Raw genomic sequence first — 27,175 nt, 5'->3', positions numbered from 1 at the left:
GTCAAGCACCTCCACTTTAGACGGCTTTAGATAAAACATGGAGGCTAAGGATATCACTGGCTACTGACCATAGTAGCTATAGGCAACATCTAGGATTGGAGACAGCATACCTGCATGGCAGCAGAATAATGTTTCTGGACCACAGCAGGAGAACACTACTGCCCTCATGCCCTGCTTTTGGATTCTCTATGCTTGCCCACTATGCAAAAACAGGATGCTGGACTAGATAAGCCTTTGATCTGATCCAGCGGGGCTCTTGTATTCTTAACATTACCGACACCAACAAAACCTTGCATAACATTAACCTTGGGGATGTTTCTTCTCAGTTGAACATGGAGAACGTTGACTGTTGAACACATTCAGGATCTCGGCACACCAAATCTCCAGTCTGTTTTGCTTGCAAAACTCATACAATCAGATGGTGAAAGGAGACATCTTTAATTCAACTTTCCTACAAATAAACATCTCATATATGTCCCTTCAAAAAAAGAAGAGAAGAGAAGAGAGACCCAGTCACTGGCCACTAGAAAGATACATACAGTGAGCATTGATATTAAATGGGGTCCTTTGTCTATCCAATTACTCCCCCACCCCAATTTTATCCAGCTGTTACTTGTGGAGCCTTTTCTTTTCTTTTCTTTTTTGAAGGGTCTCTTCTTTCATCATAAAATGTTCCTTGTATAAAAACCTTATATATACACATATGGATGGATGCATTATCCAATGCAATTGTTGTGCCAAACTCGGAGAAGTGCCACCTTGGTTGTCAAGTTTCTAGAATTCGAACAGTTGTCTCTTGAACAGCTGCATTTGTGTAAGCCAGGAGGGCAGGTGGCCTGTGCTAGTCACTTGCCACTCATCACCATGCTGAAGACTGAAAGGTCTCTCCATTAAAAAAAAAAAAAAAATCCCAAACGTGCCTAGGAGTTTAGAATTCCTTTCTTTGTTTCTACAGCGGGAAGGACAAGTATCGCGTTTACAACATCTGAATATCTTCTCATGCTGCTTTGAAAAAGGACTGTGGAGGTGCTTTTGTTTTTTGTTTTAAAAAATGTCAGTCAAAAATCCATGCCATCGCGCCATCAGCAAACACTTTTCGCTTCCTAAAGTCAGCAATTTCAAAGTCCTTCTTTGTTCATCTTGATTCTTTAGAATGGCCTGGCCACTGTTCATGGATGAGGGTGCCCAACCCCATCATCACCCCATCATCATCTTAGGTCCTGTTGGTTGAAAGTTGAAGTCTAAGCAGCTTTTAGCTCCCACTGAATTGCCCGTGTCCTTGTCCTTGAAATGTGACACGAGATACTGAAAGATGGAGGGGGACAAAGAAGATGGGGTTGTGGGGTGGTTGGGAACACTTTAGAATCAGCAGTTCAGCTCAGGAGGGATCCACCACAGAAGGAATAACGGCGAGCTGTAAACCAAGATCAGAAGCTGTTACAAATCGACTCGATTCAGCTCTGTCACCAGCAGTCCTACATAGGCAGAGATCTGACTAGAGGGGAAGAAGAAAAGGTGGAAGGGCAGGTCTAAAACCAATAGAGGTCCTTGCTTTTATCCTGAGGCTGTAAACCTGAGAACAGAGAAAAGAGAGAGAAAGAGAAAGAGAAAATGGAAATAAAATGTAACAGAAAAGGGGGAGGAGTATAAATATATAAGGATGGGGCAGGGGTGGGGAAAGACAACCACCACCATTTTCTTGAAAGGGTAGGTAACCTATCTAGAAGCATAGCAACGTGCTCTCAAAATAAGAGGAAAACCCAAGTTCAAATAGATAGCTTCACAAGAGAATTTAGGGGATCCTGGTGGAAATCCGGTTTTTGGCACTGTCCCACAGCTTTAGTTCCACATCTGTAAAAATGGGCACTTAGAATTGAGTCAAACTTTTTCTAAATAGAGAGGTGACTTGACTATAAACTAGGCATTAACAATGGGTTGCCGTGATGAGCCCTCACAAACACAAAGAGCTCACCCTACAAGCTTATTAAGAGGATGGTGACAATTTAGAAAATTATACTATAGAGCTCAAGGACAGGAGCAACTCCATAAAAATACATATTACAGGAGCAAAGGGGGAAGTGGAAAAAAATTGGAGGGGGTGCACCTGGACCCATTATTGCTATCCCTTGGAGTCATCCCTGCCTGCGGAATAAATGCAACAGAGACAAGAGATGTGACCAGTTTTATTTACAACTAGGCCCCTACATGGTTAATTGGTTTCACTCTTAGTCTTTTGAATTGTAGAATCCAGAATTCTTTCCTTAGGGAAAGAGAGAGAGAGAGAAACACAGAGAAAGAGAGAGAGAGAGATGTTACCTAAGTTTGCACACCCACTAAACGAAAAATAAAAATAGTAATATCTGTATTATGTGGAAAACATATAGTAGACATCTTTCTCTAACAAGAAAACACATTCTCTATCAAGAATTTGATAAAAACTGAAAGTTTCTTGAGGAAAGGTTTTGTTCATTTTCTGAACATACTCCCTAAGATAGTCGTGGACAGCTTTTGGACAACGAGGGCTGAATAAAAAGTTGCATCAAGGAATACTTGAACTTGGGCTCTCTGGTGTGTTTCCTAATATCACAAGCATATTACCTATTTTTCTCAGTTTGCCTGCATCAGTGGCTTCAGGTGAGCCCACCTGTGATGTGTTGAAGCAGCTACACAACTATCACCATTCAGCTATGGGGCAAGAGTGTTTGCATGGATACACCACACTTAATAACATTGCATGAAAGCTAGATTTTTCCTCTTGATAATTACAGTATTTATTTATTTTTTTGCAGAAAGAAGCAAGAAAAGCACCTGTTAAGTTTTAAAATAAAGAACTCAATTTTATGTCTCACTCTGTTTCTGTTTGGTGCCTTACTTTGTTTTCATGTGTCGTCATTTCTTTCTTTCTTTTTTATGGCTAAGGGTCTCAAAAGCTGGAAGTGGCCCCTGCCTCTCTGGACCTCTGAGAAGGGCTGGGGGCAGGAATTGTATTATATTACTGTTCATTCTGTTATTTACATTTATTTGGGGTAGAGCAAGGGGAGTTTACTGATGATGAACACACACACACACACACACACACACACACACACACACACACACACACACTATTCAGGATGTGAGAAAAGGGTGGATGGACAGAAACAGAAAGCTACACCTGCCAGGCCTTACCTGTGTCCACATTGAGGCCTAAACTCTGTGCCATTTCCCCTGCAGGACTGGCGAAAGGTGCTGGCGTTGTCCACGCTGAAGTGGCGGGCTCACTTTTGCCCAGCTCGCACGGAGGGCTGACGGGTGTGGGCACTGAGGCAGGCGTGAGGCGGTGGGGGCGCACGGAAGCGGCGGGCACCAGCAGGGAGCCGTAGCGAGGGTCAAAGTGAGGGCCGTAGACCTCGTGCACAGCGGTGGGTCGAGGGTAGGCTGAGCTCTGTGTTCCAATGTAAGGGTGGTGGTGATGGTGGTGGTGGTGATGGGCAGGGTGCCAGGGCTCCGGGGGCCCCTGGTGGAGGTGGCCATGTAGCGAGCCTGGAGAGTAAGGGTCCGCTGTGGCAAAGGGCAGTTCGCTGTGGGCAGTGGCTGACAGTGGGCTGCCCAGGGACGCAGGCACTGAAGAGGGCTGGTACGTGCTGTTCCAGAAGGAAGGCGGGAAGCTGCGTTGGCTCATGGGGAATGATCCATCTAAACAAAGGAAGGTGGAGAAGGACATCAGAGCCGCATCAGAAAGGTGTGACATCCATTCCATTAACTACAAGGACTCCTACTGATAATGCATGTGCTTTCTAGATAAGCATCCTTCCTGTAACCGGTTTCCAAGGCAAATTGTTTCACCAAAAGGGTCCTCAGATTAGCCCCTCTCCTGGACTTTTACCATGGCCATCAACCTCTTTTTCTAATTCACATCAAGAATAGAAGGGTGCTTTTTATAGGCAATTTCAATTGGTCAGCTGTAACCATGACTAAGGGCTCAGCCACACTCCTCCTTTTGATCCACACTTTCTAGGAACAGGTTCTCATTTTAAAGCTCTGCATTCAAGCACTCCCTCCTCTCACTACTTACCTAGGGGAAACCTGCTCTTTAATGCTGAATTGGGACAAACAGCAATTCAGGTTTTCTGTGGATTGCTGTTTGGTCCAATTCAGCGGTAAAGAACATGTTTTTGTGGGGAAAGTGCTGGGGGGGGGAAGCACTAGGACAAGCAAGGAGCTTTAAAGCATGGACCTGTGTCTAGAAAGGACACAGAAAGGAAGTCTGGATGAGCTTCCAGATGACCTGATTAATCAGCATTCAACCTGATTTGTTCATGAAGAGATTAGCCACATCAGCTGCAGCTTTCGCCTTGACTTCTCTGTGGTGAGATTGGATGATGTTGCATCAAGCCACTGATATCCCACAGAGTGCATTTCTCTTCCCATTTCCTTATTGTAAAAACTCGGATATTGTGGGGAAGCGGATTTGTTTCACCAAAGCTCAGAATCAGCTTTAATTGCACAAACTGAATTTGCTGGTATGCGATTGAAAGTTTTAAGTTTAGATGGAACCCTAATGTCTATTTTTGCCCTTGCATCATGTAAAGCCTCTGTCAAAATACAAAATAAACATTAAAATCCACATTGTCTAGAATGTCCAACCAAGACCCTAGAAGCACGTTAAAAACTAACCAATTTATTATGGCAAAAGTTTTTGTGGATCATAGTCCATGTCATCCCGTACAGGGAGTGCAGTTCTATTTGGCAGATACACATAGGAGTAAAGGGACGGGGAGAGTAAAGTTTGGCATTAAATTGCAGTGAAATGCAAGACGCAAGCTGACAATCTATTGATTTAAGTTAGTCATCATGTCCATTGATCTCAATGGGTCTACAGTGATTAAGACTGAAGATGGATACATCCCATTTTCTGTGGCAATTCATTCAGAACTGAAATGGAATGATCATAGCTTGCTTTTTATGTTCCATTGTCACTTAACTCCACCCATTACATCTTTGTAGGCTATATATCTTTATTGAAATTGGCTGAATTGTAACATGAGTTTACTTTTGTATTCTGTCCGGCATTAAGAAGATTGGTTGAATAATATGACATGAGCACAGATGAATTGTTTGGTGTCTTGTGTCAAAAGGAAATATATTCTGCACTTTCCTAACTAAAAAGTATTATTGGCATCTTTAAAAATAAAATAAAAATGTCTCTAGTCCTCCAGAAACCTAACTCCACCTTGGTGATTTTTTTTAAAGAGAGAGTGCACTGAATGAATGAGACAGATGAAAACTGAACCCTTGATTCCAGAAGGGATCCACACAGTGAGCAACCCATGATTCTCAAGAGCTCATAAGCAATTTGATTCCCACTGAGCAACAGATCACCTCAACTGTCAATGAACCTTGAGGCAGATAATGGAACCCTAACAACATCTGATCTCAAGCGATTATCCTTGGATTATTCTCACAGAATCCCGTAGAGATAATATCTAAATTACACTCTATACACATTTTTTTTTTAAAAAAAATTGTGCTTAGGATACCATTTTGGGGGGCGGCATCTCATGCAACCACCACAAAGATCCCATCAGGTTGCAGGATAATCACTTGCTTTAACCCAGGACACCTTGAGAGCTTCATGACTAAGCGGGGGTTTAGATTTCTCATGACCAAGTCTCTCTCAACATGGAAAATCTGCATTCACAGTAAGGTCATGAGGGAGCTTGCAGATTCTCTCAAATAATACACTTGCAACTTAACTATGCTTCGTTATAGGCATGGTTCTCACCTATTTTTATTTAAACAACCAAAAAAACCCAAAAAAAACAGGGCGGGAAGACGCTTTGCGGCTGCGATCCTGCGCGCGCTTCCTCGGAAGCAAGCCCCGTGGAAATGTTTCTGAGGCAGCATGGCTAAGATCAGGCTGCAGCTCGAGACAACCGCATCCTGTGTGTATACAAAAAAAACCCCTTAGTGGTTCCTCGGGCGTTCAAATCGCGACCAAATCAATAGCTGATCAGAGCAAGCGCTTTCCTACCAGGGCTGCCCTGCAAAATATTCGAGTACAGTACGCGAGAAAGTCGCGGAACTTGTTTAAGAACAAACGTATATCGGATCGGGTCCCTTAGCTGCTGGCTTCAAGCAGAATTATGAGTGTTTGGGGCCGAGGTGACACGCTGCGTCCTGTAAATCCCTAATTTTGGAGGGCTGCTGCGGTCCCACGGAAGCGCCCTTTAGAGGCACAGGGTCTGCCATGGACTCCTTTCTCTCTGTCAGCCCTTCAAGTCGCCAGGAGGCATTTGAGTGGAGATCGGGGCCGAGCGGAAAGGATTAAGCTGTCCCTGGGATTGGGTTCCCAGGTGGTGCTGGACTACAACTCCCATCATCCCTTGGCCACCGGTCCTTCTAACTAGGATGATGGGAGTTGTAGTCCAAAAACAGCAGGGAACCCAAGCTGGACTTAATGGGGGTGGAGCTCTTCCAAAGGGTAAGCTGTCTATGACTTCGCTAAGCTTACTTCCCAAGGCAGTTACAGGTAGGTACCGGGTAACCGTGTTGGTCTGACGTAGTCGAAACAAAATATAAAAATTCCTCCCAGCAGCACCTTAGAGACCAACTAAGTTTGTCATAGGTATGAGCGTCTGGGGACTTCTGCTTCAGTGTATCTGAAGAAGTGTGCATGCACACGAAAGCTCATACCTATGACAAACTTAGTTGGTCTCTAAGGTGCTGCTGGAAGGATTTTTTTTAATTTTGTTTCCCAAGGTAGGGAAAGCAGACCTGCTGCATCCGCAGACCCGCCTGCTCATCCTGCTGACCGGGACCACTTGCTGGATCTCTGCCCCGAAGTCTTGCCCTTGACCGCACCGCTGCTCCCCATAAGGCTAAGATTCGAGATATTGCAAGTTTTCCAAGGGTGATTTCTGCCCCAGTTTTTGCGCATTGCTGAAGGGCGATGCAGAAGCGCACTAAAGAAGCAATTTTGCACTTCCGATCTGGGAAAACCCCGGGCCTCGCTCGAACAAAGTGGGGTGGGAGCATGAGAGACTCTCGGGATCGTGGGTTCGAGCCCCACGTTGGGCAAAGGATTCATACATTGCAGGGGGGGGACTAGTTGACCTTCGTGGTCTCTTCCAACTCTACAGCTCCTTTATGATTCTAACTAGCCAGGGAAACCGAAGTTGGACCCCAGTGGAAGCATGTTTACTTCGAGAGAGTGATGCCCGCAAGTAATGGCTACTCGGAAGTATGGGGGTGCGGTCTGACTTCGGGATTTGTGCGTAAACGTCTCTAGAATGGCGGTGTCCGAGTTTAGACAAATATTGCTGAATTTCGAGATCTCTCCTTTTCAGTAGCTTGTTTCCTGGCTGCTGTGACTGTGCTTTGATATCCAAGTGTGTCATACATGGACGTAGTAGCTAGGATTTTTGTTACTGGGGACAGAACTTCAGGTTTGTATTGATTGGGGGGGTAGCAGCCCCCCTGGCTACGCCCATGGAGTCATACCCCGTATTGATTTTTAGAGAGCATCACCCAGTCATAGCTGTCAAGTTTTCCCTTTTCTCGCGAGGAAGCCTATTCAGCATCAGGGAATTTCCCTTAAAAAAAGGGAGAACTTGGCAGCTATGCACCCAGTGTATCCAGAAATATCCCAGCCATTTCTTTCTTCACTAGAAAATGCCATATACTGCGGTGCAGTATTTCAGAACATATTATTTGGGGGGTGCCTTTAATTGCTGAACAATTCCTTCAGAGTGAATGTACAGTACACATAATTGTGCCGTTAGCCCGTGCAATTCTACACTTGCATTTACTCCAGAGCCGGCGAATTCGATGGGATTTTTCCTCCGGCAACCTATGTGCCATAATTCTAGAGGATTCCAGACAGGAACACCCGCTGCTGCAAAAGCATTCCTACTACTATTTAAAATCACTTACTTTCTATATTTTTGCTTCAGGGTCTCCTTATTTCTACAGCGCCAGGAACCAGGACTTAAAATGCATTAAGTAATATTTGTGGGGACAGAAAAATTATTTGCTCTCTCCAAGTAGCCTAACAGGTTAGGCGATGAGGCGGCTACATTTTGCATCCCACGTCTTTTTATTCAGATGTAAATGGTATTGCATCCCATTGAGTTTCCTCTCAAAAGTGTTGTCTGGGGGCTTTTCCTTTGCCTTTATCGGACAGATTGGATTTTTCGTTTCTAAGAGCCTTGGAAAGAAAACCCCATTCTTAAACGTGCGATTTGCGCACCTGGAAAACGCCAGCCTCTCCATCCGGCCTCTTCCTCGCCTTCTGCGTTGCCGGATTCGTTTCCTTTCCCCATTTAATTAAGACGCTCCTCCCTAACTGCCTCCATGCGTTTCCCCGCGCCCTATGTCCCCTGCCCCATGTCAGCGGCGGGGTGTCTGTTGGTCAAAGGGCTGCGACCTACCGCCTCCCGATCGCCCTTTAGAGTGAAGAATATTAATCCCGAAATTAACCAGTCCCATGGAAGAACCCTTTTAAAAAAGGCAAAGTTGATACTGTACTACGATCCTGTGGTCTCTCTGCCTGGAGGTTCAGACGAGCTGCTTCCAGGGTGAAATTGGATAGTTTTGCAATCTCTCTCTCTCTCTCTCTCTCTCTCTCTCTCTCTCTCTCTCTCTCTCTCTCTCTCTCATTTATATCAATGTTTAATTGGGTTTCTTTCTTAAATGCTTGGTGTCCCCTCCCCATCTTTTGAACTGCTCTTATTTTTATTTGTAAACCGCCTTGAGTTCCTGGTCAGGAGAAAATACGGGGTATAGATAAATATACTGTATTGTTATAATAATAGTTACAGGTAGGTAGCCGTGTTGGTCTGAGTCGAAGCAAAATAAAAAAATTCCTTCAGTAGCACCTTAAAGACCAACTAAGTTTATATTTTGGTATGAGCTTTCGTGTGCATGCACACTTCTTCAGGTATCTGAAGAAGTGTGCATGCACACGAAAGCTCATACCAAAATATAAACTTAGTTGGTCTTTAAGGTGCTACTGAAGGAATTTTTTTATTTTGTTATAATAATGTTACCCATCTGTATATGTAAATTGTTAGAGAGCAACCCAGCCGCGTGTTCTCCTGCAGTAAGTCTTGTTTTCTCGTGTTCAGACAGGTTGGGGTTTTTTTATTAAAGAAAACCAATAACCCCCAAATCACCATCCTCCTCCCGCCCCTGTTCCTTTAACAGGCTGCTTGATATGCAGGAATTAACAAGCGCCGCTTTTCGCAGCCGAAACGGAATCCGCTGCTAATTGCTGCAGCTCAAACGGCGGCTCACGGCGCTGGCGCGGCCCAAGCCTCCGGTATGCTGGTCTCGCTCGCCCGGGAGCAGACGCCCCAGCATGTTTCTCCCTTCTCCCAGTTGCGCTCCCCGAGGGGCTGCCGAGATTTTCTTGACAACGGCCTCTTGCGGGCCACAAAGGGCAGGGCAGCCCTCTGCCCTTCTCGGCGGGGCAGCTGCTCCAGGGAGACCTTGCTGGGCCATTTGTTTTGTCTTTCTGAAATTCCGGCAGCTGAGTTGCTCATGTCGGGGATTTTTGGAGTTTGGCAGGAAAGGGGGTAAATTCATTTCTCCCCTCCCTGTGAAAAGGTTAGCCCTGTCAATTCCAGAAAGTGGAACTTTAATAATAATAATAATAATAATAATAATAATAATAATAATAATAATAATAATAATGCAAACTTTGGAAATAATGAATAATAATGCAAACTTTGGAAATGTACAAAAAGGTAAGGTTAAAAGTTTAAACTGGATTACTTGTGTTTTCGAAACTACACACTTTTGATCCAATATGTGGGAGCAGAAATGTATCAGCTTGGAGAATTTAGTAAGAGAAACATCACCGTTCACAGGCAGCTGCCTTGGATTGAGCCAAATTTTTGGTCCAGCTAGATCAGAATCGTCCACAATGATTGGCAGAGACTCTCAATTCAGACAAGGGGCATTCACAGCCTTACCCGGAGATTTGACCTTCTGCAGGCAAAACAAGTGCTCTACTAGCTACCATTGCACTGCCAGACAGGTTTAGTTTGCAAGCAGGTTATTGAGATAAATGGGATGCTGGCAACTGGCACTTTCTTAAAAGAAAAAAGAAATACTTAAAGGTAAATGGAAAGGTTAGAATTAGATCTAAATTAAATTGAATAAAGCAGGGACTGGCATGTCAAAGGTGACACGGCAACTTCAGAAAAAATTGCATGCAGGGAGAGAACCCATCCCAAAACAAATTCCAGTGTGGATGCACCCCTAGCCTGTTTTTCTTTAAAGTTCTACCTCTCCTATATCCTCTTCTATATAGAATAGAATTCTATAATAGAATTCCCTTCTATTCATATGCATAGAAGTTCCTGGACCTACAGGACAATTCAAAACACACCATACACAACCCACCTTTTGCAGTGGAAAAGATTTAGGCTGTAATCCCGGAAGTAAACCTCACTGAACTCAGTGGGGCTTCCTTTTGAGTAGGGTTGCACTGCCAAACAGCACAGAACATGGGGCTCCTGTGCCTTTAAGAGATGTATAGATGAGGGTACTTCAGCAGATATAGCTATTGGTATCTGGTCCACCAACTCCCATTGACCCCCATGGCCAGGGAAGCAGCTGGTTTTGCCACTTTGTATTTTTACCAAATACAGAAGTGGCCTGCAAGATCAGACACAGCCTTCTAGTTCAGCATCTCTCTTCACACAGTGGCTGACCAAATGCTTGCTATCAGAGCAGAGCAAGAAGGCAAAGAGTTCCCCCCCCCACAGGGGCGGAGCAAGCAGGGGGGGCGGCCCAGCCCAAGCACCGCCCTGGAGGGGGTGTCACTTGGGGCCGTGCCCCCGCCCCTTGCCTCTGCATGGCAGCCTCGGAAAAAACAAACAAACAAACAAACAAACAAAGCTGCAGGTGCGCCGGCCGAGCGATTGGGCGCCACATGGGTGCCTGCAGGATGGGGGGGGGGGTGGCACTCGGGGCCGCACCCCGGGGGCATGGCAATTTGCCGCCCCGGGTGTTGCGACGCCTCGCTACACCCTGCCCCCCACACACCGCAAATAGTTTCAGTGATGTACTGTGTCTGAATATGGAGGCTTCATATAGCTTTCACACACTTAACTGTTCTATTAAGATCAATAGGATTTAGAAGCTGGCCCACATCCTTTACTCAGAGCATTCAATGCATCTAGTGTTAGGAATCTGATTATAATATGTTTTTGTGGCTCATTGCTTCCTTCCTTCACTGTTTTGGAAGCAAGGCACAAAAGATGAAATATACAGTATGTCCCTCATTGCTTCCAATTAAAGTTTGTTTCTTTGTGGATTATTGCAGTCTGCCATTTATTCATAAATAAGGCCCATTGAATTGAATGTGACTTATGTGTCACTAACTCCCAAGTGAGCCTACAGGATTACAACCTTGGTGAATGTGATTATTCTTGGATTCATTTATCGGAGTAGCTACTACAGACCATTAAAGCTGTGATCCTATGTACCCTTATCATGGGACTAAGTCACATAAGGCCAAATCAATACTGTAATATAGTCTTAGGCTGTGTACACACTTCTGTTTACTATGCATCCAGTGTGTTCCCACTGCTAGTTTGGAAAGTGGTATACCCATGATGTTAGCCATATATATCCTGCCATTGCTTATGAAATACATTGTTTTGATTCATCTCTTCTCCCCTCAAAAAGCCCCAGCTTTGATCCAGATTGGGGAAAAGAAGGACCTAGCCATGCTTTAAGCTGTTACTGTGTACAGTACACAATCTTTATTGTCTTAGCTCACTTCCTAATTCCAAAGGGGACAAGATCTTTTATAGGTGATTATAAACAGATATCTCGGGAGAAAATGTGTCAGCCATTATGTTTGCACACATGCGATATAATTCTGCCCCAGCCACTCCACACTTTCCCCACTGCAGACATAGAACTCTGTGGGTTATGCCAAACACATCTATTCACAGGTGAGCAGCACACCTAGGTTGTACCAAATGCCCCTTGCTTCAAAGCATTAGATCCCATTTAAAGTCTGTATGCAGGTCACTGCTGCTCCCTGAGCTGCCTGCCTTTCAACAACAGCTACCACACCTTACGGCTATAGTCGCGTGCTAATTCCCCCAGCCCCTTGCGCGGAACTACAGTTCCCTGCTGGGAAGGCACCAGTAGTTAAGCCAGGTTCAAAGAGTTTCCTAGTGCGGGCGAAGACAGACCAGGCAGCGAGGGTCCTGCAGGGCCAAGAGGCTTATCAGCTCACCCCTCCAAGAGCTGGAGCTCCTCATGGCAGCCTTCGTGCTGGAGCTGCTGGGCGAGTAGCTGCTGGGTTGGCTGAGGGCTCGGCTGAAGTGCTCGTCCACCACAGCACTGATGTCCCCTTGGAAATAGGTGAACAAGACGCATCTGGAATTGATGACTTCGGCCTCCGGGGGGCGCTCTTTCTCCGGGCTGCACTCTTCCTCTTTGATGCTGGCAGGGGCAGTGTGGCTGGAGAAGGAGCTGCTGGCACTGCTGCCGCTTGTGCTGGCGCTCTCCGCGGCTTCCTGCATCTTCGAGTAAAAGGCTAGTTTCTGTGGAAGAGAGCAAAAGAGTATGTGCCAATGGCTCCCCTGTCAAACATTTGCATTTCGAGGGCAATGAGGCAGCAGGAAAGTTCTGCCTCTCAACCCCAGTTTTTGTGTATAAATAAATGAAATGCAACAATCACCAGTCTTTTCTACAAACCCACCCATGTAGGAGCCCCTCTCTGTGCATCAGAAGGGAATGAGGTCTGGAGGAGGAAACCATGCATACATTGGACTGGTGGACTGATAGACACACATAACTTTAAAAAGTGTGTGTAATGAAATTCAGAGCCAGTGTGAATTGGACTAGGATTTGAGAGATGAGGGCTCAAATCTCCTTTCAGCCATGAAGCTCCCTGAGCCAGTCACAGTCTCTTAGCTGTGAGCTACCTCACAGGGTTGTTGTGAGAAGAATATTGAGAAAGAGAGAACCATGGGCACAGTAACAAACAAACAAATACAATTAAGCACTCTGATCAATGACTTGTGGTATGATTTATTGTTGTCCCAGACTGAAAGTTTCTTTGGCTACAAAACCTCGCATTGCAATAGCTTTGCCAAAGGACTGCTGGGCTATTTAAAAAAATAAAAAAGCTGGGGATGGGACGGGAGGCCAACACTCTACACGTCTGAACTGTCAGCAGGCGACTAACCTAACCTACGTTGGCTCTTTTATACGCTCAGATGGAGGCTTGGTGAAGAAGGAAGGGGTGGTTAGAAGGTAAGAAGGGGCATGTGAACACAACACTCAAAATGCACGGATTCCTGCGAAGGCAAGCTTTGCCATTCATCAGTGGGCAGATTTGGGTCACTGGTTTGCGCCTCAGTCAGGTTTTACAATCTCCCGATCCACAAACCTTTCAGGCAAGAGAACTTGGAGGGGCTTTGCTCCAACGGTTCTGGCTGAAGGAGCTGCTGGATCGCAGCAAGCTGCCCCGTCCCTTTCTCTGGAGGTAAAAAGCTCTCTCTTCCTACTCAAAGCGTACACTTTGAATCCAAGCAAACTGACCCAGGTCCCTGGGTTTGCAGGGCTGCTGCCAGCGGAGAGCAACAAGAAGCAACGCGCTCCGGGTTTCTCTGTTTGGCTAGCGCGCTTCGGTAGGAAAGCCCGCGGAAAATTTGGCTAAGTGCCTGGCTAGTCGAGGCCGATGCGCGGCTGAGAAGGGCCTTCGGAAAGCAGCCGCGCAGGCCTGACAGAAGCGAAGGCATCGCTCCTGCTCGCTCCGATCCGTATTTTGCAAGAGGAGCGGGGAAACAAAAGCAAGACCGGGGTGGAAATGGACCAGGCAACGACCGACGTCCGCAGGCAGGAGAGAAGACGCCCGCGGCATCCCGCTTCCAAGCTAGCCCGAGACAGCTGGAGCAGGCGGAGGATCCCATTTTTTTCTTAAAGATAAGAGGTGACATCAAGTGTCCAAATTCAAGGGAAAACACCAGGAGAAATCGTAAAATTAAAAAAAAAGCACCACCACAAACCACCTCGCGCATGAAATCGCTGCGCTTTAACAATGTCCGAATGGGACACAATGCGCATCGAAATCCAGAAGATCCGGAAGATGTTCGTGTACTTTGATTTCTTAAACAAAATTATGCCAACAGCAAAAAGCCCTGTTGATTCTACCGTAAGAGACCGGAATGGCAGGCCAGAGATTGCCCTTAACCTGGTTATTCGCGTGAAATTATTCTTAGTAAAGGGTCCCTGGAGCGCCAACATTTCCAAAAACAAATGAAGGAAAACTAAAAACCTGAGAAACGGAGAGTCCCAGAAAGTGGGCGCGGGGAAGATGTTGTTTTAAACATGTGGTCAAAACTGGGAAGACTATTTACTGAGCTTAGTTCCAGTAGGAGCAAGAGGCGACGAGAAAGCCACGCAACTGGCAGGACTCGAACTCTGTTTGGGAAGAACAGCACCCGCTTGGCAGAAGGGAGAGGGAGAGGGAGAGAGAGAGGGAGAGAGAGAGAGAGAAAGACGCATTTCCGACGGGACCAGATTATTTTCCACTGGGTTCTTTGAGAGAGAGAGAGAGAGAGAGAGAGAGAGAGAGAGAGAGAGAGAGAGAGAGAGAGAGAGAGAGAGAGAGAGAGAGAGAGAGAGAGAGAGAGAGAGAGAGAGAGAGAGAGAGAGAGAGAGAGAGAGAGAGAGAGAGATCTCGAAGGCCTGCTAAATGTTTTCCACGTTCGCTTTGCCACGGTTAGCGTGTCTGCAGCTGCTGCCGCCGCCGCCGCCGCCTCCGTCAAGGCTCAAGGGCCATCAAAATGCAAAATGAACAATTGGATTCGGACACAGCGCAGAAGTCCTGGAGGGAGAGTAAGAAGACGTTGGAGGGGGCGGGAGGCGAAACAGCCAGGCTCGTCGCTCTCTAGATTTCTGCGATTTAATTATGCTACGTGGTCATCTCAGGAGCAGAACGGCTTTAAAAGGGGGTTAGACGCATTCGCGGAGCCGTCAGTCAGTGGCTACTGGCCACAAGGGCTACTTGCACGGCCAGAGGTCTGTTGTGCCTGCGAATAATACGAGTCTTGGGGGGACGGGGACAGCAGGAGAAGGGAAGGACTCCTGCCCTCGTGGCCTGCTTGGGGCCTTCCCAGAGGATCTGGTTGGGCACGGTGCGACATAGGGCGGTGGGCCTGATCCAGCAGGACTCTCCATGTGCTGGAGCGATTTGGGAGCGTATTCTGACTCACGCCTGCCTCAGTCCCTGCGCTGACTGGCCTCCCACTCCAAGCAGCAGATATTGGAGGGAGGGACAAGAACCCAGAAAGGCCAGCAAATTATTTTTCATTCGCTCCATTTTCACCACCACGGAGGGCCCTGAGAGCGGCATCTCCCGGCTCGTCAATAACCCGAAAGACTGACAAACCAAACGGGACTCTTATTCTTCCCCTGCTTCCTTCCCATTTCCTCGAGCTGCACCTCCTTGCGTGGAATGCACAATTGTAAGGTCCTCAGGGCAGGAAGCTTTCCTTCTCTTTGCTTCGTTACTGTGGCAAAGCATCAGGCGCATCGGCTTGGACAAGCCACTCCTGTCCGTGTCCCCAGACGGGTCATCATAAATGTCTCATTTTTAATAGTCCTGGGGAAGGAAAATTAGGTACTGCGATCTCCAAATCCTACTAATAATCATCAAGATGGTTCAGAAGCCAGGCGCCACCACAGCACGGAGTCGGCATAGGGAACTGGGTCCTTTCTCAAGGGACCCTATTCTGACCGGCCTTGCAGAACTATCTGAGAAAGAGCCTGACAAATTACGAATTACAAGCATTATTCTCCATACATCGGTGGGAAGAGGAGACGTTATCGCGGAAGGAAGGAAGCAACCCGTGGGACTATTATCTGACATTCATTTGTTTTATGGAGGAACCTGAATCGACGTTCCTAAGGATTTCAAAATGAACTAAATTAACTTAGGCTCTGCATAACGCAGCCGGCAGCTAACTTCGCGTTATCAACTATATTTATTTGGAAGCAAACGCCTAAGATTGTTGGGCTTGTTCCGTTTAAGATGGTCATACAGGAAGAGTGTCGGACTGAATGTCGCCTGCTACCGGTATCTCTTCCTTTAATGCTGCGTTTCAGTTTTCCTTGCAAACCGAATTTCTATTCCGCCCGACACAATGAAACAATTTTGAATTTCTTTTGGTGTGCAAGATGGGCTTTATATGGAAGGCAATATTTCCGCATTTTGTCAGAGATTTTTTCCACTTAATGATATTATACTATTATTTTTATCTGAACTCTTCAAGAACCAGAATTTATTTCTAGCAAAAACAAAAACAAAAAACCACTCACATTCGTTAAAGAGGCACGTTAGGTACCGACACAATACAATTCAGATCGCCTTGATTCAAATAAGGTTGCTCTAGGGACGGAAAATAAAACGAATTTCTCCTCTTATTTGGAACAACGAACCGAGAGGCAAGTGAAGGCGCCGGTCTCGGATTTATCGCCGCGCCTTTTGCATGCAAACGAACAAGGCTGAAACATGTTGTCACTTCCGAGTCCAGCGTTCTGAACTTTCTTACAAAAAGCTACGGAAGACTTCCCGCCTGCTTAGCTTAGGAAATTAACCGGAAAAAAGATTAAAGCTCACCGAAAATTGCAATGGCCAGAGAGAACGAAATTGCAGGAAGCGATTCTGACAGGTTTCTAAAAATAATAATAATCATTTGGGATAGTAAGTTTGCATTTATACAGCGTATTCCGAGTCCAAAGCAATCCACGCTGTTAGCTTACGACATCCTCGCAAGGAAGGCCAGCGTTACTGCACATACGGCTGCGAAGAACGAGATAAAAATGGCATTCCGAAAGCCACCCCTGGAATTAGTGGCTGAACTATTGTTCCAACTCCTGTTACAATCTCATTAACACGTCTAACCATTACAGTCGTTCTCCCATTCCTGACAACAAGTTTAAATCTCATTGGTGTCCATGGGTAATATAAATATTTTTAAGTCCAACTGGCGCGCAGGCTGAGCTCGCTGCGAAACATCCCCACCCGCCATCCAGAGAGCACTTCCTACTCCGAACCAGAACACGTTTGCATAGAAAACCAAAATAAAATCAGCCCAAGTCTGACTAAACGGGACCATTTGCTAATTCAATTCTCCCAGAAGTCCAGCGGACCGCAATCCATTTGCATTTCAGCCCAAGTGAGCCACCAGAAAGAACTTTCTGACGGTAAGAGCTGTTCGTCAGTGGAACGGGCTGCCACAAGAGGTGGTAGATTCTCCTTCATTGGAAAGGTTTAAAGCAGAGGTTGGATGGTCACCTGCCATGTATGACCTAAATTGAGATTCCTACACTGCAAGGGGTTGGACTAGATGACCCTGGAGCTCCCTTGAGACTCTCAACTCTACAATTCTATTATTCATTCAGGGAAAGCCTAGTGGGGCGGGAAATGGAGCGATACAAGAAGTTGAGTCCCAGGATTCCCTTCACCCCCCCAAAAAAAGATTCCTCCGGCTGTGCTCATAAGTCACCCGCGACGCATTATTGTGCCAAGCTCGAGATAGAATCCTAGACTCTTAGAACTGGAGGGGATCCCGAGGATCATCTAATCCACCCCCTGCAATGCAGGAATCTTTCAGCCAAGGTGGGGCTCAAACCCACAAGCCTGAGATTAAGAGTCTCATGCTCTACCAACTGAGCCATGCCAGGGTATTTGCCAGGCCAGTGGCAGCAGGAAAGAGGCGCTGCAGCCAGCCACCCACCCCACCCTCCTCGACGGTGCCCGGGGCTTCCCCGCCTCCTCCACCCACCCTCCGCCCCCGGCGACTAACCTGGTGGTAAGGGCTATAGGCGGCTGCGAAGTACGGCTGGGGAGGACCATAGACTTGGTACATCACATCCAGGCAGCTCATGGCGAAAGGCAGCCGCGACTCCGGCAATGGAGCGTCAATTCTGGCCGGGCGGCTGCATAGGGTGTTTTCCGATCGAGGGAGGGCGCCGCGGGCCGCCCGCCCCTCGAGCAAGGAAGGGGCGGGGAAGGAAGCGCGCGCGCGCCGGAGGAAGGGAGCCTGGCCCTGCCCCGCCGCTGTCAGCCAGCGCAGCGCCAGTTCACGCGCCCACGAGGAACAGGCGCGGCGGGCGCCAGCCGGGAAGCATTTAAACCGCACGCTTGGCGTCAGGCGGGGGCGGGGGCGCTGCGGGCCAATGGGAAAGCGCCCAGAGCGCACGCGCGCCCCTCTGCCCGGCTCTGTGACAGGCCTCCGTCGCGCCTTTTCCTGTCCCCGCCCCGCCCAACCTGGTGCGTTCGGAGCCCATCGCCAGAGCGACGGTAGAGCCCACCCCTCCGTCCACGTGCTTTGCATTGTGTGTGCGGTGGGGGGAACCCAAGGGAGGCTGCAGGCAAGCAGGTAATATAGGCTGGAAGAAGGGCGATTGATGCCGCGAAGGAAAAACTAGTCCAAATGTTGTTGGTTCTTCCGTGCTCTTCAGACCCAAAGGTCCACAGAGCGCATCACGCACAGTCAAAGCAGGAAGTCCCTAACTTGCAATCTAAAAAAAGTAATAAAAAAATCAACGCATATATAAAAGCAGAGTATGAGGAGGGAATGCAGCCAGGACGTGGGAATCGATTAATAGAACTCTTGCAATTCTATGATACTTTAATCTGCATGTACTAGAGCAGAGTATTTGAGAGAAAGCAACGAACACAAGCTGAAAATCCTGGAGGATTCTGATTAGCGGCAGGATTGCACCCTTTTCACACCACATCTCTGCTGTGGCAGAGACTCATTCATTATGTAGAGGGCAGTGAATAGCTGCTACTTCTGCTTGCCATCTGGTGGGTGAGCGAGCAGCAACTTGCTGCCAGGAGTAGCAGCAGACACTGTGTAAGAGAGAGGTGTACAGGTAGCATCGGGGATGGATGCTCCTTGTTAGGGATGGAGGAGAAATTCAATATGGTATGCATTTAAAGCCAAATCTATCAGATTCACACATTCTGAAACAGTATTTCTTTATTTAGAGCAGGGGTTCCCAACAAAATTTTCTCGAGGACCCCCTCATCGAGCCGCTATTGTGACAAGGACCCCCATTAATTCCTAATCCTAAAATTAAAAAGTGAGAGCCAAATTAAGAGTCTTTTTATAAGAGTCCAGGGAGGAGGGAGGGGAATGGAGAAGACAGGGTACCTGCACAGTAGCGCACAAATGAAGCTGACACGCGCAAAGCATCTTGGGGAGGTGAGCGTTAGTAGAATGCGCGCGCTGCCTCTTTGCAAAACAGTAGTGTTTGTAAAGCGCCACCTAACGGCATACAGCAGAAGTACTGCCTCTATCTAATTCTAGTTTTGCGCTAGACTCTGCTCATGCAGGAAGCGGCCAAAACAAAAAATCTGTTATCATACCAAATATATTTAATATATTTTTAATTCTAATAGCATATTACGGACCCCTCTGGCATAGCTCGCGGACCCCTGGGGGTCCCCGGACCACCTGTTGGGAACCACTGATTTAGAGCATTTGCACCCTGCTGTTTAGTAACAAAGGCTCCCAAAGTGGCTTACATGCTATGGAAACAAGAGAGTCCCTATCCACAGACTTACAATCTAACCTCCCCACCACCACTAAAGCACAGCTATCCTGCACAATTTGCACTTATCCAAATTTTGCAATGCAGTTCTCCAGTCAAAATTTTTTATGTTTACACAAATTTTTATGTTTGTTGTAAGTGTGCTTAAAACATATATATTAGGGGAAATAACGTACAAAGTTGCATTGGATCAGTGGAAATTCCTTGCAAAAATGTGTACATTGGTCAAAACGGCATATGACCATGTGTTCAATAAGAGAAGTTCACACTAAAATGCTGATGAATTTTCATGAGGATTAAAAGAAACAAATCCACAGATTTCTGCAAAATGTGGTGAACGGAACTGGAAAAATGAGAAATGGAAAGAACCAAATTCTTCCAACCCGACTCCTTGCAACCAGTGACCCTTGTAGTGGCTGGCAAAGAATAGCAGCCATGACCACTGATTGCCCTGTCTCTGTAGGCAGCTGTGTTGGCAGCAGCAGCTGGTACTCTTAACAGGCATTGCCACTCACTTGCATGGCCATGACTGGTGATGGCAGCAGCTGCCGCCACCTGCCATCTAACTAGGAGGAGGGGGAGGAAAAGGAACAGCTATTCACCTACGAACCCACTGGACTGCATTTTGCCAAGGATACCCCTGACGGACACTGCAGCCAGTGCCGGATTTATATAGGCTAAGTAGGCTGAAGCCTAGGGCCTCTAAATCTAGGGGGCCTCGCCAGTCCTCCCACTCCCCAGCGGGCAGTCTCCCCTCTCCCAAAATTGCAAACTCGAGACTTCATGCAAGGGCAGGGCAACTCAGGCCCAGCAACTATGAGACTCCAGTGGGGCCCAATTTGAAGAAGTGGGGCGCAATTTGATTTTTTTTGTAGGGCCCCAGTTCACAGCCAAAGTCTGCAAAATCTTATAAATAAAATCCATCTAGATCGCAGGGTGCAGACTCAAGGACTTGCTATGGAAATAAAGGGGGGCACTTATTGGAAATCAGTTTTGTCACCTCTTCCCCCCCAAACCCCGAGACAATGAGCCCAGCTACTGAAATATACACCCAATATGTAGCAATGGAGATTTACCATCTTTTCCCGAGTATAAGACTAGGTTTTTCCCTTTTAAAAATGTAAAAAATTAGGGGCATCTTATACACAGATAGTGCCAAGGGTGAACTTGCGACCAGTTGTTGCCACAAAAATAGGGGGCGTCTTATACATGGGGGCATCTTATAGACAGGAAAATACGGTATGTTACTGCTTTATGAATGAATACTGTGTTTTATGAATGGACTGTGTTTTTGTGAATTACCTAAGAGCCACCAATAGGGAGCTCTAGAATCTGACAGCTAACCAATTGGGTACTACCAAATAGTGACCCCTATTGCTGAAAGCAGGTAACCAGCAGGGAATGCTTCAGCACAGCCTTTGCACTGTTGACTAAACACCCCCTGCTGTGCAGATAATGGAGAAAGCTCATAAATTGTATCCCTTCTGGCATCCTGGCCAACTCTATTATGCTGGTGTAAACCCTGGTGCACCAGAAACACAGAATAGCAGCAAATAAAATCTGCTCATACGTCAGCAACTGATAAGACTTGTCAACCAGTTCTTCCAAAGTCTTCCTAAATTATAAAGCTCCAAAATACAGGCTAAAAGAGAGCAGGTCTGGGAAGAGCGAGGCATACAATGGGCACCACCAGTGAAAAGGCCCTGCTCCATGTAACTCCTGCCCTGTCATTTGATAGACTGCCCACTTGCCCTCCTTCTTGACATGGAATGCTCTCTATTGGAGTCTACAGGTCCAGTACAAAGACCATAAGAAGGAAGAGCAGGGACCTTGAAGTTCCCAACAGCTGTTAAGCAAGCAAGCAAGCACATGGGTCACCTTTGTCACAGTCAGGGTGCCTATATCCTGGCCAGGCCTGCACCCAATCTTGTTTTTGTACAATCATGTTTGTCCTCAGTAACCAAAATTATATTATCAACATATACAAGCAGAAAAGTTGTTTTCCTTCATTTGCAAGGAATCGTACAAAACAAAGTGGCACTAATAAAGAAAAGTTCCAGGGTGGCAACAGAAAGCAAACTAAAAATGTTTTTGCAGTTCATCAAAACTATCCAGCAATATCAAGTTATAGGAAAACTGGTGCTATTAACAGTAATCCTTCTAGTTCGTTCATTGGTTCGGCAACTTCCATGCCCATGACGTGTGATGCTAATTATTTTCCCCCAAGAGTTAAATGATAACTAATCAGAGGCAGCTACAGGAGAGCTATGAGATTCAGGTGAGGGTCAGATGCCTTGTCAATCCCAGCAGGTATATAAGAGGATGCTCCTAAAGAGTAGAAGCCTAGCATGGAATACTTGCGTATAGTATGCAGATCTGAAAGGGCCACAAAGGGTTAACCACCCAAAAGTTATGCTGAAGAGTTAGCTAAAACAGTCATAACAGATACAGCAGTTTTAGTAACTCAACAGAAGATTTGGGAACCTTCAGGCTTCCAAGAGCTCCAAAGTTTAACCTCAGAGGATGCTGAACCATGGTTAAATGCCACAAAAGGTTTACAAAGTTCAGTCATTGCAAAAAATTTCCAGTGTTAATTTTATGCATTTTTAAAAATCACCATGGTATTTAACAATAATATCTTATATCCTTTTGAGGAGAAGTTGTGAATTGTACAATTTTAAATACCCATCATCATCTTTGGCTTCACTCAGTGTTGTTTATAACACACTTTCATTTTCTTCTAGTTGTGAGGGTGGGGGATGGGGAGGGGCCTCACAAGTGGAGTAGCCTAGGGCCTCTCTTCATCTAAATCCCACCCTGACTGCAGCCGACCCCAGTGGACTGCTTCTCCCAAACACAAGGGGCAGTGTGATGATGACATTCAAAATGGCTTAACATGACTTGTGGGCATTAGTAAAGCAGGGAAAGATTCCTAAGTGTGAATTAATGGGCTTTCAAATGCATGTGGTATTTCATTCTCACACAACTAAATCCCTTATTCTGGCAATCTAGAGAAAATGTTTATATTGAAATTTTGTGAAAATAAATAAATAGATTTGTTAGTTGCTTTATACAAAAGTAAAAGTCTCAAAGTGACTTCTCAAAATAAATTAGTTATACAGTGGTACCTTGGGTCAGGGATGCGGGTGGTGCTGCGGGTTAAACCACAGAGCCTAGGGCTTGCCGATCAGAAGGTCGGCAGTTCGAATCCCCACGACGGGGTGAGCTCCCGTTGCTCGGTCCCAGCTCCTGCCAACCTAGCAATTCGAAAGCACATCAAAGTGCAAGTAGATAAATAGGTACCGCTACAGCGGGAAGGTAAACGATGTTTCCGTGTGCTGCTCTGGTTCGCCAGAAGCAGCTTAGTCATGCTGGCCACATGACCTGGAAGCTGTACGCCAGCTGCCTCAGCCAATAACGCGAGATGAGCGCTGCAACCCCAGCATTTAAGCCACGACTTGTATTTATGCTTCTTATTGTTATTATATATTAATTTTTTATCCTGCACTTCGTACTGCTTAATAATCACATGAAAAATAGGCATGCATTTTTCTTCTTCCAGAATGTTAAGCTACTTATAGATAAGTTGTTTATAGCCCATAAATGAATGTACATTTCCAGCAAATATACCACTCACATGTGTGCACGTGGGGATTTGAAGAAAAAGACTTCCTCTCTCACAAGTACCTCATTGTGAGAAAACTGTGGACTTTTCTGTGAGCAGAAGCTGGTGCACCACTCACACTTTGGGCAACCTTAAGGCTAGACTACTGTAATGCGGTGTATGTGGGCCAGCCCTTGATGACCAACTAGAAGCTTCAAGAAGTGCACAATGTGTTGATCTGACTCCGAATGGGTGGGGGTTTCAAGAGCACATTGCACCAATACTGCACTGGCTTCCTTTTGCTTTCTTGGGCACAATTAAAGGTGTCAGTTTTGACCTACGAAGTCTTTAAATAAATAAACAGGAGCCATTTGGATCTTTGCATAAAACAGAGAAGGCTTATTGGGTGACACAGAGATTGCATTTCTCACAGACACAGATTGCCAGAATGCAATATTACCCCAGCCATGTTCCTCTGTCCTGCAGCCACATCAGCTATGTTGACAGAATGCAATGTAAACTGAGTATGCCATTTCTGAAACACCCAGGATTTCCTCCATGCTAGGGGAATCCTCCTCGGTTAGCTGACAAATGAGGCAAAGACAAAGCAGCCTCAGAAGGGGCAGCTATTTAACTTCTGCTTGCGACTTTCTTGGGCTAAGGCTGCAGAAGCATTAAAACAGCCTCAAGCATCTGTAAGAGAAACACATTTGCTCCCAGAAATTTTGAGTAATTGAAATGCACTTGTCAGTAGCCATAAGCAACAGAATGTGTGCATCAGTGTCATCACAGCTCAGCCCAATGCATTTTTATTTACTATAATGGAATTCCTACTGAGTTCAATGGGTTTACTCCCAAGTAAATGTGCAAAGGACTGCAGCTTAATGGGCAAGATTTTGAAGCAAACTATTCATTGAGATAAAGTGGCAAAACATCCTGACCCACTGCTGGGTAATTGTTTGAAACATTTTTAACCAAGGAAAGAGAATCAGTTACGGTAACTGAATCAGCTGGCAACGAATTCCATAACTAAGGAGAAATAAGAGGAACAGCATGAACACGTGAAGCAAAAGAAATACAATCTTAACCAGAGAATGGATGCACACAAGGGAAATAAAATAACATCTTGCATGGAGAATACAATGGGAAAGGTAAGTAACCAATGGAATTGGTTGAAAAAATGCAAGATAGATACTGCAGACTTGTACAGCACAATGCTGTACATATCTACTCAGAAGTAAGTCCCATTAAGATGAGAATAAGGAAGAACAGGCCTATGTTATCAGCAGCATCAAGTAGGAAAGCTTTCCTAGGTTGAATGTTTGAATGCTCCCACCTTTAATCAAAACAGAACAATAGCAGTTGAAGGCTTTGATTCCTAAGATCCCTAGAACTGAGAGCCGTGACTGTGTAACTGAGCCACCATACACATACCTAACATCACAGATGGAGATTTCATGTCACCTGGGCATGCAAGCAATGGCAAGAGTGAGGAAGCGAAGTAGCTTTCTTTGTTTGCCTCTCACTTTCCTGTGGTTGCACAGGTTGGATCCACAGGTCCAATGAATGGGAAGGAAGGAAGGAAGGAAGGAAGGAAGGAAGGAAGGAAGGAAGGAAATAAAGGAAGAGGAAGTAAACGCATGCAAGGAGGAGAGTCACTGAGAGCATCTTTCCAAAGTCTCCCTCCCAAAACCTGGAGTCAGCACTGAGATCCAGGTTCAAATCCCCAGCGAGCTAGCAACACTCACTGGGTGACCTTAGACCAGTCACTATCCCTTCACCTTACCAATCTCACAGGGTTATAAGAATAAAACAACAGGTGGAAGAGAACCTGGAGCTCCTTGAGGGAGAAGTGGGCCATACAGCCTAAGAACCAACCAACCAACCAACCAACCAACCAACCAACCAACCAACCAATAATACCAATCACTTGGCTACTGACTCACTTCCAGTGGTGGAGACACAGTCACATGGTCTCTCTTCCAGCATGTAGTACCATGCATGACATGAGAACTACATGCAGACATCCTGATTCAGGTTCCTTCTTTGAAAAGAGAAAGAGAATATGCAGACCAGGCCTTCAGGGGTGTAAGAGTGAAGCCCTCACATTCCTTGTTCCTTAAGTTGCTAGGGAGAAGAAAGAGAGGTGAATCTCAACCCCTCCACCACAAAGGAAGGGAACTGGCAGCTGGGTGGTTGAATGAACAGGGCTTATGACTATTCCCTATTATTAACTGAGACCACTACATGGCTTGAAATTGAATATGCATTTAAGGTGCCATGGAGAAGAATGTCGAGGGCTTTAATATCCCTGCAGTATTCTAGATAATTAATTTATTCAGTTTCTCAATGGGAGGAAAAAAGGTGTGAAATTAAATCTGCTCTTTGCACCAAGTGATTATGTGCTTTTAATAGTAACTATGCATTGAATAGTTAACTGGTTCATATTAATGCACACAGATAATATTTATTACAAGCACATATGCTACAATACATCTGTTCTGTACTTCAATATAAAACTGCTTGAAAGTCTGCTGCAGTTCTTATTTATGGCGTGGGTGTGTTGGCTGAGAGACTGAAATATGGCATCTGCTCCACGTCAGTCACTTTTCTCATCCAGTCCTGAGATGAGTTCTCCCTATAAGTGAGATGTAAGCATCACCAGTCCCATTTCTGTTAATTGCTGCAAATAAGGTGGTCTTGGAGGAGAAAGTGAGGACTCCCATTAGGAAATATATTTTAAAAGTATGATAAACTATTCCACAGCCAGTTTACAGCAGGGTTCTCTCCCCGCCCCCATCCTGTGCCACACTCACATATAGTTGAAGTCAAACTTGTGTCTTTAATGACAAAGACTTTGTGCTCCCCCTCTAAGCTTATTAGTGAGAAAATGATTTCTTTAATTTGTTGGGCGCTTCATAAGCAGAGACATCTGATTCATAAGGATTCCCTAACCTTGATGAGCATACTATTAACTCAGGGAGGGGGGAAGTCTTTGAAGCCCAAAGGGCAGGTTCTCTCATAGGGAGCCTTCTCAAGGGGAGGCATGTTATTGTTGGTGGAACAGCACAACAGGTGTTGGTTTCAGGTTGTGCAGTCTGTTCTAGGCTGTGGAAGCGTTTTCCTGTTCCTTCCTCTTCCCACTGCTCTTTGTGAATCTCTGGCTCCCCCCCACACAGAGACACATGCATGTCTTTCAGTATTTCCCCAGCCTGTTTCCAGGATGCTCTTGCCAAGCCATACTTCAGCCTCTCGCCTTCCCGCTCCTTGCAAACACCACACGGTCCACACATTCCTGCGGGCCAGTAGCGAGCTTTCGTGTTTCTTTCAACAAGAAGCATAGATTACTGTCGCAGGAAGCAAGTCTGATGTCACAGCTGAAACTCTGATTTCCCTCTTTGTATAGGGGAGGGAAAAACATGTCCCGTCAACACATTATAACGGTGCTCCAACATCACTGGGAACGATGTCCAACAGCATACAGTAGATCCCACATTAAAAGGATTCTTCTCCTCCACCCACACCTCCAGCATTCATTGCTACTTTTGTTTCTGTCCTACGGCATTCTTAGAAATAAGCAAATTCAGAAAGTTCTGTGCTCTGCTTACAACTGGTTGCTATCTTTTGTGTTCACCCTGTGCAGCAGTCAGGGTGGGTGGGATGCAGTCAAGCACCAGCTGAGCACCCCCACCCATGGGCGTAGCCAAGATTTTTGTTTGGGGGGCAGGCCTTTTGTTGGGGAGGGGCAGAACCGAAGTGATTGGTCAGTTAGTTAAGTATTTCTATTGTTTTACTTGATCTCCCCCCCTCCCCCGGCTACTCCCCTGCTCCCACTGACCCAAAACATCAGCACATAACTTAAGAGGTGCTTCACTTGGGCTGGAATAGATTGCAGTAGAAACGGCCCCCATACAAGCAGGCTTAGAGTGACATTCCCACATGCTCCACAGCAGTTAGGGCAGGCATCCCCAAACTTTGGCCCTCCTGATG

General features: G+C 46.1%; 1 protein-coding gene across 3 annotated transcripts; it reads right to left on the bottom strand.

Moving 5' to 3' along the window:
- Positions 1-419: 419 nt before the first annotated feature.
- VGLL2 (vestigial like family member 2) lies at positions 420-18,065 on the bottom strand. Of its 3 annotated transcripts, none has more exons than XM_035109159.2 (4): positions 17,826-18,065; positions 12,242-12,551; positions 3,169-3,675; positions 420-1,573 (listed from the first exon to the last, which is right to left on the bottom strand). In XM_035109159.2, exons 1-4 carry the CDS (start codon positions 17,904-17,906, stop codon positions 1,530-1,532), a joined length of 942 nt encoding a protein of 313 aa, XP_034965050.1. In that variant the 5' UTR covers positions 17,907-18,065; the 3' UTR covers positions 420-1,529. The 3 variants fall into 3 exon arrangements, with proteins under 3 accessions (XP_034965050.1, XP_034965052.1, XP_034965051.1); XM_035109161.2 differs by lacking the exon at positions 17,826-18,065 and adding an exon at positions 16,637-16,890; XM_035109160.2 differs by lacking the exon at positions 420-1,573 and adding an exon at positions 1,638-2,260.
- Positions 18,066-27,175: the final 9,110 nt, after the last annotated feature.

This window comes from Zootoca vivipara, chromosome 3 (assembly GCF_963506605.1).
Source record: "Zootoca vivipara chromosome 3, rZooViv1.1, whole genome shotgun sequence".
Lineage (NCBI taxonomy): Eukaryota > Metazoa > Chordata > Lepidosauria > Squamata > Lacertidae > Zootoca > Zootoca vivipara.
This window is presented reverse-complemented; position numbering and strand designations above follow the sequence as displayed.